Here is a 19,958-nt window from a genome sequence, read left to right on the forward strand (position 1 = left end):
AGATGTAATCTGGAGAAAATGAGGGTCTTAAGAGTTTCTGTTTAAGAAGCTAAAGAATGATAATAATAATTTGGGAGATTAAATAGGCAACCTTCAGGAAAAAAAGGCATGTTTTCACAGGTGTTATAATCATCTTTAAATGGGCTACAGAAATAATTTTAGGAAAAGAGATTTGCAATGGCATTCTATTTTCTGTGTAGAATAACCTGGAATAACCAAAACGAAATACAATAATTTTGATTTATTAGTTTTAACCTTGGCCTTGGGGAAAAAATTTAAATATATTAAATAATCAGAGTTGTCAGGGATATCCAGCTGTCATTCCACGAGGAAGTCTTTAAACATGAATATTAAACTTTGTGCTGTACTAATTTATTTTTTTAATATTTATCTGATTATTCCTTATCTGATAAAATGTGTACTAAGTAACATATGCTTCTGTCTCAAAACCAAGATTTTGTTCTGTTCAGTCTTAGCCATGGGGCTATCCTGAGCATGCCACATACATGAAAACGAAAGGTATCGTAGTAGCCATCACATCTTCTACCAGGCCACCCTTGCAGAAGCAGAGTTCGCCCACACCTTTGACATCCAGAGGGGCATATTCTCACAAATCAAAATGTAAAGTTCCCCTAAGCTCTACAGTGTCAACTTTTTTGTGTGGCCAGAATAAAGCAGAGAATGACAGAGGATGGCAGCTGGGATGAGCTGGTGACCTAATATAGTCTCAGCAACCATCACAAAATGAAAGTAATAAACATCACTGTGTTCAGGGGCCCACCAAGGTCCTCTGTAAGACCACGTGTGAATGATTAAGGCCTAAAATGAGCCCCTGCTCCTGTAGTCTTGGCTTCGGACTCTAATATGCCTGTGATTTCTAAAGGTATATTTGCCTCCAGTGCTTTCAAGTAATGCTGGCCTTTAATTCTAGGTCTGCCTACTGGACATTTCTGCTTACTGTATTATGTCATGGATATACCCATGTTAATGTTGAACTTACTTATCAATTGCAAGAAGTTTGCTTTTCATTCTATGTTCTCCATTTCAGAGAATTGCAATGCTGCTTACCAGATTGCCAAAGCTAGAAATTATTTAGTGATTTCTAAATAGTTTTAGAAATCTAAATTTAGAAATTACATTTCTAAATAGTTTTTAGGTTATTTAGTGATTTATTTCTCTCATTTTAACTCCTTGAATTATCCACCAGCTCTTACAGTTTCTACACCCTCTTTTCTTGTAGTTTATAACTGTTTTTAGTTTCTACTACCACTGCTTTTGTTGACACCCTCATAAACTGAATCCCAGAGCTGCTACTTTCGAGCTGTATGACTTGGAGGAGACATTTAGATTCCATTTCCTCCTCTGTAAAAATAAATCATGCCTCAATAAAGCTGGAAAAAGGCACATATAATTTTTAAAAGATTGTGACATTAAAGAAAGCTTTAATGATTGAAAACATCTTTTTTTAAAGAAAGGATGCATTTAGAGAATGCCAGAAAGAACTATTAAAAAATAAATATTAATAAATAGAATGTATCTCTGCCTTACAAAGTAGTTTTGAGGATTACGTGAGATATTCTAGGCAAAACTCAGAACAGTACATGGTTCCTTGTAAACATTTAATGACGGATAAACCCGTGTTCATCCTCATACTTTGCTCAGCTTGACTATTTCCTAAGCAAGAACTTAGGGAAATTTCTTAACCTCCCTGTGCCTAGCTTCCTCGCCTGTAAAGTTGAAATGGCAATAATACCTACTTCATAAAATTTTCTGAGGTTTAAATAATTTAATGCCTTTTATACATGTAAAAATTAGAACAGTGTCTGATTCATAGTAAGCACTTAATATATATTTATTATAAATATTAATGTTGTTATCAAAATCCTGAGAGCTGTATTGTCTTTCATCCTGACCCATATAATCTATTTTCCCACCTCACCATCAGAATGAACATAAAATACAAATATCATCATCTTCTTTTTGCTCCACATCTTTCAATGGCATTCTCACCCATAGGAGGTCTTATTCTGGACCTGCATAACAGCCTGGGATCTGACCTAGCCCTTCAATTTCTATTCATATTTGCACTGCTCACCCCAAACTCTCCATATTGAGGCCAGAGAGAAACCTATTTTACTCCATCCCCCAACAATCAAACAACCACCAACAAAAAAGCTATTTTATCTCATAGCTGCATTAATTACCTTCATATCAACCTGACAAATTCTAATATGTAGTTTAAAATTCACCATAGTAAGCTACTACTTCATGTAACTTTCTGTGCCTCCCCTAGAAGAATTGTGTGCTTCCAACTTAATTACTGTAATCTTGTATCTGTACTCTGAAGTCTAGAATTAAGTAGAGTTAATGCTTATTTGTTAAAAGGTTTGGGGAAAGATAAACTATATATACATATGTATATACATATACACATGCACATATACAAAAAATACATAATCATATAAGTTAATATTGTTCTTGTGTCTATGCTACTAATTTCTCATATTTAGGACCTGTGTTGATAATTGTTAACACTTATTAGGAAAATATACTTGTTTTGGCTTCTCCATAATTACTAAGGTCTCCCTAGAACAAGCAGCACATTTGCAAAGTGCATAAATGGTACAAAGCCTGGATCTGTGAAACAGTGATACTAGTTGGTTCACAATGTATAAGTAACTTGGGTATAGGCTTCAGCTAAAAACGTTGCTCTAACAAACTGAGGTTAATAGCCAATTTAAGCTATGAGAAGTAGGGAAGAGTGGTTAAGAAAATGGGCTCTGCTTTTGGAAAATCCGAGTTCAAATTCCAGTCAACTACTTACCTGCTGTATGATCTTTTCCATGTTTCTTAATCTCTGGGAGGCTGCCTCCCTATGAAGTGAAACTAATAGTGATACCCATATAAAAGGATTACTGAGAGTATTAGCTGAAGTAATATGAGTTACATTTTAAACTTGGACTCTACCAAACATTCAAATTCACAAGACTCAGAAGGTTGCTGTAAGCTATGCCTGGCATCACTGTGCTTGGAAAGATACAGAACAGGGCTGGACATGGTGGCTAATGCCTATAATCCTAGCACTGTGGGAGGATCCTTTGAGCTTAGGAGTTCGAGACCAGCCTGAGCAAGAGAGAGACCCTTCCTCTCTACTCAACATAGAAATAAATTAGCTAAACAAGTAAAAATATATAGAAAAAATTAGCCGGGCATGGTGGCGCATGCCTGTATTCCCAGCTGCTCAGGAGGCTGAGGCAGGAGGATTGCTTGAGCCCAGGAGTTTGAGGTTGCTGTGAGCTAGGCTGATGCCACAGCACTCTAGCCTGGGCAACAGAATGAGACTCTGTCTCCAAAAAAAAAAAAAAGGAAGGAAGAAAGAAAGAAAAGAAAGAAAGATACGGAACAGTAGAACAGCAACCAGAACTTGTCATTATTGTAGTATCAGACATTCCTCATCTGGTGGGGATTCTCCTAGATATCCATGCAGGTCAGATGCGAGAAGATGAGTTCCACGTCAGATAAGTCCAGGAGCTGGTTTAAAACTTTTGTTTCCCACATGAGCTGATGTCTCTCAAAGGGATCCCACATTCACAGCCTCCAAGGTCACTATAAGAGACAAATCCTGTTCTAGGATTTGACACATGCAAGGGAAGCCCAAAGCTCTGGCTGCTTAGCAGGTATTTATAATTTCCCCAGTGTAGGTAAATTTTATCTAAAGGAGTCATTTTAACACAAATAATATGACCTAGTAACATAGTTGACATTCCAACTTTCATCAGCTTATCAGGGTGACTAACTGGAGACAGTTAACCAATGGTCACATTCTCTACAAAAAGCTGAAAGGGATTGTTAATCCTTTGCCTGCACATAGAATATGAACTTAATAAGTACTAAAAAAAGGATCATATACTCATATGCATATGAAAATAATATTAGGAAGGATAAAAAATGTATCTAAAGAAAATGAAATATTTAGAATTTTGTAAGAAGGGAGTTTAGAAGGCATCATTCAGTCATTATTTTGCCTGATTTTCATGGGTAAACTCGTAAGTGTAAGAGTGAAAACTTGCTCATCACAGAGAAAGTTTTGCTCCATGGGTAATAAGTGTGTCACTTCATGGCATTTGAGTAGAAATGGGATTTTGGTGCTCTCTGTTGTTGTAGGGAAAACAGAGTTGATGCACAGAGCCCTTTTACCACCAGTCTCAGATGATCTTCTTCCCAGACCTCTCAAGTCAGACAAATTGACTGTGATGCTTTGAGCTGTAATTGTCTCCTAGGAATGCAATTTCTGTACACATGCCAGTAGGATTAAGAAGATTAAATGTGAATTGTACATTAAAATGGACCAGCCACTCTTTATGGTTGGTGGCCACAGTTAAATAGAGCACCTGAATGACGAGAGAGAATTATCAGTGCATTTTCCCATTAGACCAAAAGGTTTTCATGGCTAAAGCTGCCTATGTCTTGTAAATATGCACTATTGGTTGTTGAGAATGGGCAAGAGTTCAACAAAGAATCAATACAAGTCCATCCAACTCCAGGAAAACTCCTCAAAGTGCATGTGCCCTTTAGTCATTGGCAACCATAACATCATCTTCACCTTCATATGTTGACATTACAATTTAGAATCCAATGTTCTTTTAATTCAAGTAGGAATAAAGTTTGAACATAGAAACTTTACTGATAAAATAAATATCAACAATATATTTAGAGGATATCTCTACAGTCTATGGGTAAACAGATGCATATCTCTAATGCTTATGATGTAGTTAATTAGGATACTCACATATTGTGTATTAAGTTATGAATGGAAAAGTGGATATATTTGAATAAGCATGCATTAAATTGTAAGTTACATCTAAAGTTTCAAGTGATATTAAAAATAATGCTAAGGCACATCTTAAATGATTTTTTCTGTTCAAAACAGTATTGTATTAAGTTATCTGGGCATGTTTACTTAAATCACTAAACAGAATGGAAATTAGCATATGTTAGCAGCTCTTGGTTTCTCATTTTCTAAATTAAAATAAATCTGGAATGAGTAAAATGAACAATATGGTAAACTTAGCTTCAGCTAATTTTGCTTAATCCCGTTTATTTTCTCTTTCCTATGAGTGGTTTAACAACTCTTAGAAAACAGGAGGAAATGCAAATGTTAGTTTTGAGTCTAACTGCTTTTCCACATCATAAATGTTGATATATTTTCAATGAAATTGGAATCACACCTCCAAGTAAAAATGAAAATGCCCAAGCTGATTGCACTCTGGAGTGGAGACGACAACCTTCATAACAGCCTGCGAGTCTATAATGAAATTATCAATGCTCTTTTGCAGCTTTTGCCAGCAAGAGAAGCTGCCAGTGACCTTCCAGTCCTGTGTGATCACCAAAGAATGCCAGGTTTCTGAGTGGTCAGAATGGAGCCCGTGCTCAAAAACGTGCCATGATACAGCATCCCCTACAGGCACGCGTGTAAGGACACGTACCATCCGGCAGTTTCCGATTGGTGGTGAAAAGGAGTGTCCAGAACTTGAGGAAAAAGAACCCTGTGTGTCTCAAGGAGATGGTGTTGCCCCCTGTGCCACGTGAGTAAATAAAGATGGGGCAGTGTCTGCCCAAATTGCTTTTGTTCAGCTTTTTGATTTCAACTGAACAGTATGTTGAGAAATAATGATTTTTACACATTCTAAGTGGAAAAATATCTCTTTACTAACACTATTCTAAAAAAAAAAAATACATACACACACAGAGACAGGTTTTACAGAATAAAAGTGTCTTTAACAAGTTTTATTTCCAAGTCTACATTGAAGGCTAGATTTTTAGCAGCAATTCTGTGTTTATGTATTTTCTATAATACATAACAGGCAAACTTTTTCTGTAAAGGGGCAGATAGTTGATACATGCAGACCACATGGCCTTGTGGCCTTGCAGACCACATATGTCTCTGTTTCAGTAACTCAACACGTCCATTGGAGCTATAGACAATACATAAACAAATGAGTGTGGCTGTTTTCCACTAAAACTTTATTTACAAAATCAGGGTGACAGGTTGATTTGGTCCTTAGACCATAGCTTGTCAGCCTCCAGTTTATAAGGTAAAATAAATTTTCATAAAATAGGTTTCTGTTATCTATTAAAATGTAGTACTGTATATAACAAATCCTGTTCAATAGAGTAAAATACTACATCAAAATAATAAGACTGTGAGCTCCTTAAAGACAAAGATTGTGCTTATTAATCTTGGGTTTTTGTTTCAGGATTTTTTTTTTTTTGCTTGTTTGGTTTGTTTTTTGTTGTATCATTAGCATTTATCACAAGGCCTGGCACCCATAAATGTCCAACAAATGTGTGTTGAATTCAGATTAAATAAGACCAGTTCTGAAATATTTGGCAGTATAATGGTATTCATTTTGTCCTTAAAAACATCATTTCCAAGATATTATTGTGAATTATCTTGTCAATAACAACATTTCAGCTATTCAGAATGCAGAATATTTATAAAGTAACTTATAGAATATTAGTTTCCCAACAGAGATGCTCAAAATTCATTGAGATCGTCTCTGGAATATTCCAAACATTTAGAGAACATGCATATAGCCTGAACTTTGTGAACCAATGAGGAGGCAAATTAATGCAACTACTATTACTACTAATAATAACCAACAAAAATAGTGATGATTTATGAGATCTTCAATTTTGCAGCACTTTGGACTCATCCATTATCCTTTGATATAACAAGTGACTGAAAACTCCACAATTTCCTTCCAATACCTCTCCTTCCTCACCATGTAATAAAGCCAAGGAAGTTGCCAGGATTTCCATTGTTTTCTCTCCTACAAGTTTCTTCTATTTTTTTCTCAAGCTAGGTGTTTTTTATCTTTATCTTTTCAGTTATTCAAACACCATTAACAAAAGAAACATATATCCTTGAGTCTCTTTATCCTCCCCATTTTGGGGGAGTAGTATTTTTATTAGAATGTGTAACCAATTTACATTAATGAATGTCTATTCCTCTCATAGGGCTTCTTCTTATGACCTAAATTGGAAGTCCATTCTATTGAAAAGTAAAATGATTATTGTAACTCTCCTAACGAATGACTTGTTTGGTGTTACTTCCTCCCACCTCCCATCTCCCCAACCAGGCATCAATTATCCACGTTTCTAGAATTGATTTGAGTGCTGCACATAAACAAGTGTCAAGTGCTGTTCCTTGATGACCCCTTCCTACAACTCTGTTAAGCCACGAATCCCCACTTATAAAAATGAAAAACAGGCATGAGGCTTAGCTTTCTTCTCATGAAACTTTTCCATTGACAGAATGAGGCATCTAGATCAGACATCTGATGGCCCATTTAATCTTTTTGTCTGATTGAGATGAACATTAGCACATCCATTTGTACCTAGGTGGGCCGTTCATCTGATTACTAAAGGAAGCATCTTGGTTAAAGTGACACAAAGTGCTACATGAGCCATTTTCTTCGTGCTTTTAGAATATCCATTTTCCTTGTGGTGGAGAAATGCCATAATTTCCTATCTGGTTGCCTTGCTATCTCCTTCAAGCACGTGTTGGAGTGACAATCCCCCGACATTTCTTTCACATCGCAATCTTGATAGGAGCTTTAATTGAGCATCATAGATCGTCTTTCGTGTGCTCCTCTGATTAGAAACGTTCACTCTTTGCATCATTCATCAGCACTCATCAGCGATCCTTCGTGCTACAGGGAAAAAAAAAGGCATTCTTATTCATGACAATAAAGGGAAAACTCTGAATTTTCCTGTTACATTTTTAAAATCCTAACACACAATTATAATTTTGCTCCAGTATGAATAAGCAATTTTCATTCATTTTACTAAAGGCAAAACAAACGTTTGGGTTCATCGTCGCTTAAAACATTTTCCATTCTCAGATTCAATTTTCCTTTGTTTATAAGCATCCAGAAAGGGCAAGTCTGGGTTCAGCTTAATTGAACATAAAATTTCATGTTTTCAGCATTATGTTCTCTATTCATAAAATATTTATAAGCAACTTCCAGTAGTTGCAATTAAAACCGGATCACCCTAAATTTAACCCCTCTCTAAGTGGAGCACTGCTGAGCATAAAGGAGAAGAAGGGATTGGAACTGAATTTGCACCATAGATGTAGTCGACAGTGCTTTCTAGAGGAAAATGGTTTTTAGAGTAATTCATGAGAAGAGTGGAGAAAAGTTTTATTCAAAAAATACGGTTGCCATCGCTGGTATTTTCTTTTTTCAGGTATGGCTGGAGAGCTACAGAGTGGACGGAGTGCCGTGTGGACCCTTTGCTCAGCCAGCAGGACAAGAGGCGCGGGAACCAGACGGCCCTCTGCGGAGGAGGCATCCAGACGCGAGAGGCGTACTGTGTGCAGGCCAACGAAAACCTCCTCTCCCACTTAAATGCCCACAAGGGCAAGGAAGGTAAACGTTGCTTTCTTCTCAAGAGCTCACTTGGGGATGACCCAGCATGCGATTGGTCCGGTGGGATATACAGGGCCAATTGGGGCATGAAGAGCCATGTTTCTGTTTGCATTATAGTTGGTATTCACTATGGTAAACAGTAACCCACATTATGTGGTAAAAAACAAAAAATTAATACATCACCACCTTTGATCAGTTCTGAGTTACTGACGAGTCCTTCTTTAGATTTTTGACTTAAATGCCTCCTGACTCAATCTCTGCATCAAAATTTAGCAGGAGTAAATTAATTATGCAGCTATAATAAAAATTCATGTCGTAACTATATACATATAATACAATGAGTCTAAAATCCAAAAGAACCAAAACCGCTTGTTAAAGAAAAATCTCATTTTGATAAAATATGGTTAAAAATAAGTTAATTATGATATTGAGTAAAATTTCCAACTTGAATCTAAAAGATGTAAATATAGATTAAAAACAATAGTAATAGAAATCTTTAGCCCAAAGGCATGACTTTTCTTTTTAACCTCTAAATTGTTTGACAGACATAGTTTAGATTTTTTTTTCATCTTAAATCTCAGTTTTGGGACCACATGCAGTAAGAATAGGTGAATCCAATATGACTGGAGCTAAAAGTATATATTAATATTACTCTAAAATTCTCTTCATTATTCTATCAAGTTTATATTAAATTAGTACCTCTTAAGTCCTCACAAATATGATCATTTTTAAGCAGTGCTGTATGCAGTCTTTTTACTCTATCTGAGGTGAGGGATAGCAGGACTTCTATCTCAAGTCCATTCAACATATATCAATTGGTTGAAAACAGAGTTCTAAAAATTATATAAGATAGTGAGGATAGAAATGGCAATGCAGGCTTCATGTCATGGAAGTCCTCAAAGTCATCATCAGTACACATAAATAAACCAATAAACCAAACAAACCAAAAATTATAGTACAATAATTATAGTATAATAATAGTACAAAAAGTATAATAGTACTGTTATTATTAGTACTATTACTAATAGTGCTATTACAATAATACAATTGTACAATAGTACAAAAATTGTACAAATATAGTACAATAATTATTGTATAACAATTATAGTACAATATGCTATGCTGTATTACTGAGTTTTAGAATGACTGTAGTAGGATCATAGAAGCAGAGCTCTTCATAGAGGAGGTGGCACTTGGACTGACTGATAATGGTTATACTCTTTACAGATAAGTGGGTCATAATGCAAGAGGGAGTTTATTCCAGGCCAAGGGAACAGCATGTATTAAGGCACAATACTAAAGAAAAGCAAAAAGGACAAATCTTATTGATAAAGATGAGCTTGTTGTATTTGGCAAGTTTTGGATAAGATAGGATAGTATTTCATAGAAAGTATTTTGGTTGGAAAAGAAAAAGAATAAGATAAAGGCCCTATTTGATCCCAGCAAATAAAAGACCAAATAAATGAGGGAGGGAATCTGAGCAAGAATGATCAGAAAAGAAGGCAAGGAACCAAGAGAAACTAATATTCTAAAACCCAAAAAAAGTAATGTTTCCTCTGTCCCTCTCCAAAAGGAGTGGGAGCAGGGACCAGTTATTTATGGAAGATAAACACTAAAGCTTTGCACGTGCAACTTCCAAAATCTAATTGTTCTGTATTCACTAACTTTACATAGCATGTCAACTCATTTAGAAATCTAGCCTAGGGATACTTTTTACTACTAATGTATCTTGAAGTTGTAAGGAAGTAGCATAAAACACGTAATGTTAGTACATTAATATTTTCTTGGCCACTTTCATGGCTGCATTTTTAACACTCTTAAGTAGATTTATTACAGCAGTCCTTTCAGAGTAGTATAATTTCATTGCCAGAGGTAGATCAGATTTTAGTTTCTGAATGTCAATTATGTCCTGTAGGTTATTACTTTCAAAAGATCCTTCAGAATTCTAAATTGCAACTGGATATTTTTTAAACCGTTTTTTCATAAAGTCCACCCTAACTCTGCCAAATCACTGCAGATACCAAAAATAAAAGTTGCAGAAAGAAAGGATAACAGAAAGAATATCACTATTAAGTTATATTTGTTGGACTAAAGCAAATGCCAAAGCAAAGGTCAATAGATAAAGAAATAATTAATTCACCTAAAATTAATATTTATAATGTAAATATGTAACATGAATAGCTTGGGAATTTGTGTCCTTTCATATCAAATACCAAGAATACTAATAAGCCTCTTGCAATCTTTGTAAAACCAGTTGCAAACCCTAAAAGTTGAACCTTTTATTCCCCAGAATTTAGACTAGGTGAATTTCCCCCCAGTAGTACTTAACATTTCCCAGTAGGAAACATATCCAGCACACCAGCATCTCAGGGGTGATGTATAAAGACTATAAATATGTGTCACTGGATAACAGTTAGAACGTGGGCTGGGAAGATTGTTCACAGTCTATCTTCATTTAATAAATATGGAAGGATGAAAGTTTACCTTATAAAGGAAGAGAAATGTCCTAAAACAACTCCCTAACCAATCCTAGTAAGACTAATTTCAAGAAACCTTGACTGTGTAACCTGCACTAAGAATAATTCATTTTGTACTTAATGTGAAGAATACCTCTACACTGTTCTTTTTGCAGATTCACACCATGTGTTCTATAGATGACTTGTTTTTACATGTGACACAAGATGTTAAAAACACTTTAACTCAAAATAAAATAATTTAAGTCAAAACCAAAATTTCTTGATACAAAAATACTGAAAGAAAGTGATGTGAAAGTCACATAAAGTTCTTTTATTAACTTGGCACATCATATTTTACACAGGGGAATGGTAATGACCACCTCCTCCACATAAAGGCAGGGAGACATTAATCACTTTATTCACTGGTGTATTCACTAGAATTAACAGACTGCTGCCATATTAACCAGAAAATTTCTCATCCTTGGAACTAGTATATTTAATTTCCAGAAAGTCAAAATATATATCATTAAAGTACAAAGTGTTTATTTAGTATGATATTCAAAATGTGATATGCTATTTTTGTCAGTTGAATCATATCATCAGAATATTAAGTTGGTGATGACATCTATCGACAATAGGAAAAATATATCTACTTGGTACTGAAGAGAGTTTATAATTTAGCTATAGGTAATCCTCCCAATTCTGACAACTTTTCCCCTACAATATACCAGTGAGCAAAATTTCCACTGCATCACTTCTTTAGAAGAAAGTCTTGACACATTTCCTCCTGAGTAAAACTCTTGACAATTTCTGTTCAGCCAGCTGATCAGAATTCCACTAGGCTATGAAGAATGTCCAGTTTATGCTCACATGAAATCTACCCTGATTAGAATATGACAGAAAGAGACCTTGCCCATGGGAAGGTTATCTGCATGAGTCCTAGAAAGCCGATGAAAATGTTGCTGATCATTGGATGCATGGAAGTAAATTGATTATTTTTTTAGAGCTCAAAATGAAATGAAAGTAGATTTTAGCTACAATAACTCAAAAATTATTCCATTTGGTACAGATTTAACATGTTTTTAAATGACAGAAATTGAAAGTATTGGTTGTAAGGCACCATGAAGTTTACAGTGACTTATATAACAGGAAACTTAAACAAAAAACATTCCTCTGTAGAAAACCTATCACGCAAGCCACACTAAAATCTGGACAGAGTTTGTGGAGTTGGAAGTTATTAAGAAAGACAGCCTAGATAGTGAGCCTGTATGATGGCATGTAATGAGATATGCCAGAAAGGATTGGAGGATCAATGGAAAGATAGATGGAGAGAAGGATGATTGAACTGTGAATACAGACATAAGGAAAAATACAGAACTCATGGTTAGTACTTTCAAAAGATCTTTCAGAATTCTGAATTATTTTTTAAACCATTTTTTTCATAGAGTCCACCATGTTCAGCATAGAGTTCCCACGTTCAGCAAAGAAAAAGGAAATACAATGGTCACACTATTCCTAAATTAAATGCAAATTATTTATCATTGTAGTCTTTTATCTACAGTTTCCATAAATGAACCCACTTTACTCAAAGCTTTTTGGAAAAGAAAAAAGAAAAGAAAGGCTATGCTTATGGTGGCTTTTCCCTGTTATTTCAGAAAGTAAATATCAGAGTACGTCGAAGTCTAGTGCTGCACCTTTCCTATCGATCACTTTTGAAATAACAGGTAGGTGAGAATATTTTAAATGGTATTTCCATCAGAAATGTGTATCAGAGAATCATGCATCTCTGATACCTAAGAGGTTCTCCATAGGTTCCCTAATGCGATCCTTAAACCATCAAGGAAAGACAGTGGTTTACTTTTACTTTCTGTTTTGCTAGAAATATATTGAAGCTGTCCTATGAAATAGAAATGATTTTCTTTGTTTTTTTTTTTTTTACTTTATATAAGACATTATATAAATGTAAATTACAGAAAAATATAAAAAAGATTTTTTAATTTGCTGACTTCTGAAACTTTCACTAGGATATCATAATTATACAAATGGATATATAAAGTTTGGTTATGAATACTTTAGTTAAGAGAAATTAATGTAGGTATGAACACTTCATAATTTATCATATTTCTGAGTACATCACTTTGGGCTTCTTAAAGTGGTAAATGAAAAAGGAACTAAAACATATGATGGCTACATTTTGGAAACAGTACACTATAGTTACAGTGAGATTGAAAAAGCACTGTAATATAGTTAGATCAGGCCCTTGAATAATGTAAGTTATACAAGTAGATCTACCATTTGATCCAGCAATTCCTCTACTGGGCATTTACCCAAAAGATCAAAAGTCACTTTATGTAAAAGACACCTGCACTCGAATGTTTATACCAGCACAATTCATAATTGCAAAGCTGTGGAAACAACCCAAGTGCCCATCAATTCATGAGTGGATTAATAAAATGTGGTATGTGTATATCATGGAATACTACTCAGCTTTAAGAAACAATGGTGATATAGCACCTCTTGTATATTCCTGGATACAGCTGGAACCCATTCTACTAAGTGAAATATCTCAAGAATGTAGTTTCATTCAATATTATTTCATTATAATGTTAATGAGAAAAAAATGTATTCCCACTGTGGCCTGTGTGTATGTGTTTGTGTGTCCAGAGTTGGCATGTTTTCCCTATGTCTGTGGATTTTCTCCAGGTACACTGGTTTCCTCCCACACCCCAAAGCTGTGCCCATTAGGTGAATTGGCATGTCTACATTGTCCCATCTGAGTGAGTGCCGGCTTATGTGAGCACGCCTTGTGATGAGATAGCTTCCTGTACAGGATGGGTTCTGGCCCTGCTCTCTAATCTGCCCAGAGAGGCTTTGGGCACCTGGCACCCTCAACTGGAATAACTGATATCACTTGTTTATATTAATCTTTCTATGTGTAGCTCATATTTATTTCAATGTTCAATATTAGAAGTGTTTTGGTCTTTATTTAGAAGTTTGATTTGATGTTTTTGTGAACAGAAATATGCCAAAGGAACTTAACTCTTGTTTATATGACTTAGCTTATGGTAAAATTGGTTTCATAATTCCTCGTTTTGCTTAAAGTCAAAGTTTCCAAGAACCTATTGATGAAGTTCAGTGAGGACTACTGTATAGAATAATTAAAGCTTAGGAAATCCCCCAAAGAATCAGATCTTCCTTGGAAATTAGTTTTCTGGATATCTTGTGGGAGAGAAAAGTTGCTAACCCCTGAAATTTCTCTGTTATCAGTGGATTACAAAATAGAAAGTGAGATGCCAAGAGGTTTTAGCCACTAGGATAAAAGCTACTAAAAACTTACATGCTGTGAATTAGATTAAGGTAGTTAGTGGTCTACCCAGAGGTAACTTAGAATTTTTACTGGAGGAAGGGCTTACTGATGAAACTTCAAGAAGTATTCAACCAAAAAGCAATCCAAGAAAAATATATTGAGGCAACTTAGAAGTCAGCTAAACATGAAAACTGTGCATAGATACCTTGACTTAGGAGGTCTTCAATGCACATTTGTTGTTTGACATGTTTGTTCTACCCTTTGTAAAATGGTGCAATTTTCTTTTAATTTTTCTGAAAATTACCTCTTGAATATTTCAAATATACATGCCCCTTTTCAATTTTTTTTTTATTTCAGGAAGAAGCCATAGTCACATTCACCCTGCCCTTTACCACTGAATAAAGAACTATTCACACTTCTGAATTTAAATAGAGAACACATGATCAAGTTGTTAGATCAAATGACAAGAGTCAAGATTCATGCACTTCTTTCCAGTTTGGTCACTCACTTAAGAAAACACTTTTTATATATCTGTTTTGTCTGTTCTAATTATAGTAGATAGTGTAAAAGTATTTTGAATTTTAATCTTAAGGTTATGTAAGGAACCCCATTCAAAAATCAGTATACGTGGTTTTCATTTCCACTTGGCCTTGTATTTGTGTGCATGTTACTTAACATTATTTGCCTGAACATACCTATTCATAAATGACTTCTCTGTTCCTATTCCAGAAATATGGCAGGCTAGATTACCTGAAAATCATCCTTTACAAAATATCTAGATATGCAGGATAGAATGTTGTTTTAAATGTTTTTAAGGGAATAACTAAGGTCTCAATGAACTAAATGATCCCCTGTAACAAACCAGCAAGGTTGAGCTGATGCTTTCTGTGGCTTCTTTTGGCTGGGGATGGCACACAGGAGGGCTACACATTATGGGAGCTTAGGAGGAGTGAAGCTGATAAGGAATTATAATACAGAACTTTTTTGGAGAAAGAGAGTTCAAGTAGAAATACTACATTACTTCATTAACCTCAAAGGGTTGTTTGTAACATCAAGTGAGTAGATAAACTTAACTTACCTGTAAAGGCAGATGGCAATTAAGCAGACCAGCCTCAGCCTCAAGTCAGGGGAAAAACAAGCCTCTCCTAAGAATTTCAGCTATTGACCTATATTCACACTAGTTTCAGTTTCAAATTTATGGTTACTTCCATGAGTCCAAAGACCACAAAGTTGAGAAATTAATGTATGAAATGGTATCAGGTTAGTGGTTCTATTGGGGTGCCTGAAAGAAGCAAAAGAAAAAACTCTCTAAAGGAGAATACCTTAAGCTAAGACACAGGAGTTCCCCTGAAAAACTGTACCATCTAAAATTATGAATTTTGCAAGGAAAAATAGTCCATCATAAATGGGATTTTACATGCCTAGCAAGCAGTAAGTTTAGACTCTCGAGATTAGAACTATTATACAAATAGCAGATAGAAACCATAAAATACATGCACTAAAACTTTTTAAGTATATAAAGGAAAGAACTTAAAACATGAAGAATACTGAATCACAATGAAAAAGACCAGATTAAAAACAGAAATAGTAATTCTAGAATTGAAAAATACATTTATTGGAAATAAATAAACAGATTAGGCAGATTGAGTTAAAGTCAACTGAAGACAAAAGTAGGGAATTTATTCAAAAGTAAGGAAATTATTCAATATGCAACATTATGAATAGAAGTTGAAAATAAAAGCAATGATAACAGTCCAGCAGAATTAAACAAGAGAGAAAGGGAGAGAGAATTTTCCAGAACTGATGAAAGATTAGAACAGTATCAGACAAAATAACAATTACTAAGCAGCGTAATAAAATATCCACATGTAGATACAATGTAATGAGATCTCAGCTCACCAACTACTAAAATATATTAGAAGAAATCTAGAGAAGGAAAAGATTATATACAAAGGAATTAACAAATTAACAGTGACATTCGCAACAGTTGCATAAAAACAAAGTAACTTAAATGATATATTCAAAGTACTACCAGAAAAATAACTGTCAAGTTATTTACCCAGCTACTTAACATTCAAAAGTATGGGCAAAATTAACACAAAGATGAAAGGGACTACCTTGGATAAATTCTCTTACTGAAAGATTGCTAAACCATAATGTTCAGGAAGAAGGAAATGGAACCAAGAAACAGTGATTCAAGTTGAGCAAAGAACTGGGTAAATACCCGAATAATCTAACTAAGCATAGATATGTAGGAAGTAATACTAATAATTGTAATGTACATTAGCTAATGAACAACAATAATATATGAAAGGAGGAAATGATAAGGAGTATATTGTTTAGGAAAAGGATAGAGATACTAAACACCCTTATATTGTATTGTTATCTTTGTTAAAAATTAAGGGCAATTATTAATAAAAATATATATAGTAGTTTAATAATTATTAACATATTTTATAAATATATACTATTATAATATAATCAATTATTAATAATTAGATAATGTACATGTGTATTTTTTCAGTCTAATAGAGGAAATGAAAGGAGCTGGATAAAATTCAATCAGTTCAATAGAAGTGCTAAATAAAAGAAAAATATTACTCATTTTTCTTTTACATAGATTATCTAATACCAGATGTAGACTGGGAATGGAGCTTTAAAATGTCAGAGTCAAAGGTTATTACTGAAAATGATCTTTAGTTATAAACTGTATCTGTACCAACCAGGTCTATTATTTAATATAAATGTTTACAGGTATCAAACTAAGAGTTTGGATATTTATTCCAAATATTCACCACTGTTGGCAGATACATAAACAGACTAACAGATCACATACTGTATTTTCCCAGTCGTGTCATTTTTATGTATAAGGCACAGCCAAAAATTATATTTTATCAAGAAAATAACTTCAATTATATTTGTGTATGATGACAAAACTATTTAGAAGAATTAATGGTTGGCCCAATTAAATGACATTTGATAGAAAATTTTCTTGGATAATCAATAATGCCCAGAATTTTCTCCAATATTTTTAGAGTGAAGGATAATCTTTACAAAGATAAAACTCAGTAAAAATTATGTTACCAGATTGTTATTGTTCAAGGAAGCATGAAAGCAATTGCAAACTTTTAAAATTGAAGGGTAAATACATGTAAAAGTTTATGAGGATTTCAAACCTATTTCCCTTTCTATAATTCTCATTTTTCTTTGTTTGCTAATGGGACAGACAAGTGACATTAGCAAAGGAATTATTACCCAGAGAAAATAATAAAATTCATTGCATAATACTGGTGTGTTGGACAAAGTTAGAGATGATGTACTAATAAAGTATATGAGTGATATAGAGCTAATAACAATAAAACATATTGGATAATGATTGTATGGCACAATAAGATATTAATAAGCTAGAAATAATGGATTATCTCCAGTAATATGAAATATAAATACAATGAATGCTTATAAACACCTATACTTAAGTCTCAAATGCCCACCATAAAAGACAATAATAGTAATAATAATGATGATGGGATGATAATGGCAATGTTGCATTTATTAAGACACTGTGTTATTTGGTTTCTTCAAAGATTTAATGTTTTGGGGAACACCCAATTAGAATCAAGTATTTATTGGGAATGCCAGTTGGAATCAAGTACTTAATGTTAAACTCATTTTGTGTCTATTCTCCCAAGCATTACTCTTCTGAATGTCAATCACAGTCTGATTGAGGAAGTGTTATAAATTTAGATATCTGACTTGTTCTTTCAGTCACTCACCAAATAATTATTGAACAACTATTAGGTTATGTCACTGATTTAAATATTGAAGACAGAATTTTTAAAAAGCAGACATGATCCCTGTCATCAGAAAACTTAATAGTTGTCCTGTATTTATTTATAGCTTTGTTTATTTGGAGTTCAGAATGACCCTTCACGAGGCTGACATGGGTAGATTTCTATGGATATGTCAGTTTGGAGCTCTCCAATTAAGCCCTGAAAGTGTACTACACAATGGTCCATCCTTAATAAAGAACTTTTACCCTTATTCATCAGGTGAACTACTAATATTTTTCTCTAAAGCACATAGCCTCAAAATGTGGTTTAAGAATCACCTGGATGCTTTAAGAAAATGCAAAAATTCCTGTACGTTACCCTTGGGGTTGTTATTCTGTAGGTCTGGAGTGGGTGCAGGAATCTGTGTTTTTTATAAGTGCTGTCATTGATTATAATCAGGAGTTGATGTTACCATAAAGCTAATGAAAGTCCTTTTAAAGGCCCTTTCCAAAGCTTTGGGAGGGACTGGTATGGGAAGAAGGGGAGCCCGGGTTTTCTGGGATCCCCTAAAGATTTTGCAATTTAGGAAATCCTAAATATTACAAAACAAAACCAGATTTCAAAATTCCAAATACAAAATCACTCAGTAAGGTCTCTGCCAGAGCCTTAGATGGGGCCTGTGCATGTTAGGAGCTCCAAAGTTAAGCTTCATGGGTTTCTCAATAAATCTTCCCCCAATACTAACATAGAATTTTGGCTTCTATTAAAGCCAATGAGAATCGCTACTTTAAGATAAGAGATAAGACAGGAACACAGGCATATGTGTCCTGAAAAGCCTCATTTCCCCATAGCTCTAAAGGTAAGACTGGGGAGAATGGAGTGACTGGGAAAAGTCACTATATATTTTAGGAAGTGAAATGGAACTTACAGTTCTAATTTTTGTCTGACATATACTCCTTGGGCCCCAGTTTTTGGTCTCTGAGTAGTAAATCTTTAGAAACCCACTATACCTAGCTAGTATTTAAGCTAAGAAATCAGGGAAGGAGAAAACCCAGCACTCTTTCAGATACTGTTTCATCTTACTTCATACCTGTAACCTGAGATGGAAAGAAGCCATAGATGTTAGCACAGGACTTTCCATTAATGAAAGAAAGATGGTGGATAAAATGTCACCTAACCTGACACTATCAAGTGACTGTACGTGTGCTTTTTGTAACCCTTAAGCACTTATTTCATCGAGTCTGTTGTAGATGAATGATAGCACCAGGAGGAACTTTGAAGCGAGCACTCAGGGATGTGTACTGGTGAAGGAATAGCATTTTTTCAGAGGCACACTCCTGCTATCTAAATATATAAAAGAAATGGTTTGTGGCTGGGGCTGGCTGTTCCCTGCCTTGCTTGATGATTGCTCAATAGGGAGTAGCTACTCTCTCCAGTGTTAACAGAGGAGTACAATCTACATTGTGGAACTCATTAATATTTATTCCTTCTAAAAGCAATGGGCAATAAAAAGGGAAATAAACCAGGGAGAATAGAAATGGGAAAAGGAAGCCGTAACAACAGATTCATCTTGGAAAGATCACATCATTTATTGTACACAAAAAAACACTCAAAATACAAGGGTCCATATCATTATATTATTAGTCTGGAATCCACTAAAAATGCCTCTTATTGGGTGAAATAATTTAAGAAAAATATGCACATTAAATGCAATTCAATAATACAAAGTAGTATTCCATATTCTTGCAATTATATGCATTTGGTGTACCTCTTTACAATTTTACATTTTCTATATTCAACAAAACTACATGCCCCCAGTGTCAGAGGCTGTGTTGTATTTGTAAATGGACAACTCTTTCTAAGCTAAGGATCGCCTGTCTATTGCAATAGAAACCATTGACATCTCTGTTTTGCTGCTCTTCTGTTTTCTGCCTTGAAATGCCTTCAGCCATTTTCTCAATTATTCAAATATATCCTATTTTAGATAACC

The 19,958-nt window shown here is 34.5% G+C and overlaps 1 protein-coding gene across 1 annotated transcript in view; it reads left to right on the forward strand.

The window, feature by feature from the left end:
* THSD7A (thrombospondin type 1 domain containing 7A) overlaps positions 1-19,958 on the forward strand; it is a 415,402-nt gene that overhangs the window by 213,611 nt on the left and 181,833 nt on the right. The window contains exons 3-4 of the mRNA XM_012757099.3: positions 5,337-5,585; positions 8,254-8,435. Of these exons, the coding sequence (XP_012612553.2) occupies positions 5,337-5,585; positions 8,254-8,435 (431 nt within the window). The remainder of the gene's footprint in view (positions 1-5,336; positions 5,586-8,253; positions 8,436-19,958) is intronic.

The sequence above is a fragment of the Microcebus murinus genome, chromosome 9 (assembly GCF_040939455.1).
Source record: "Microcebus murinus isolate Inina chromosome 9, M.murinus_Inina_mat1.0, whole genome shotgun sequence".
Taxonomy (NCBI): Eukaryota; Metazoa; Chordata; class Mammalia; order Primates; family Cheirogaleidae; genus Microcebus; species Microcebus murinus.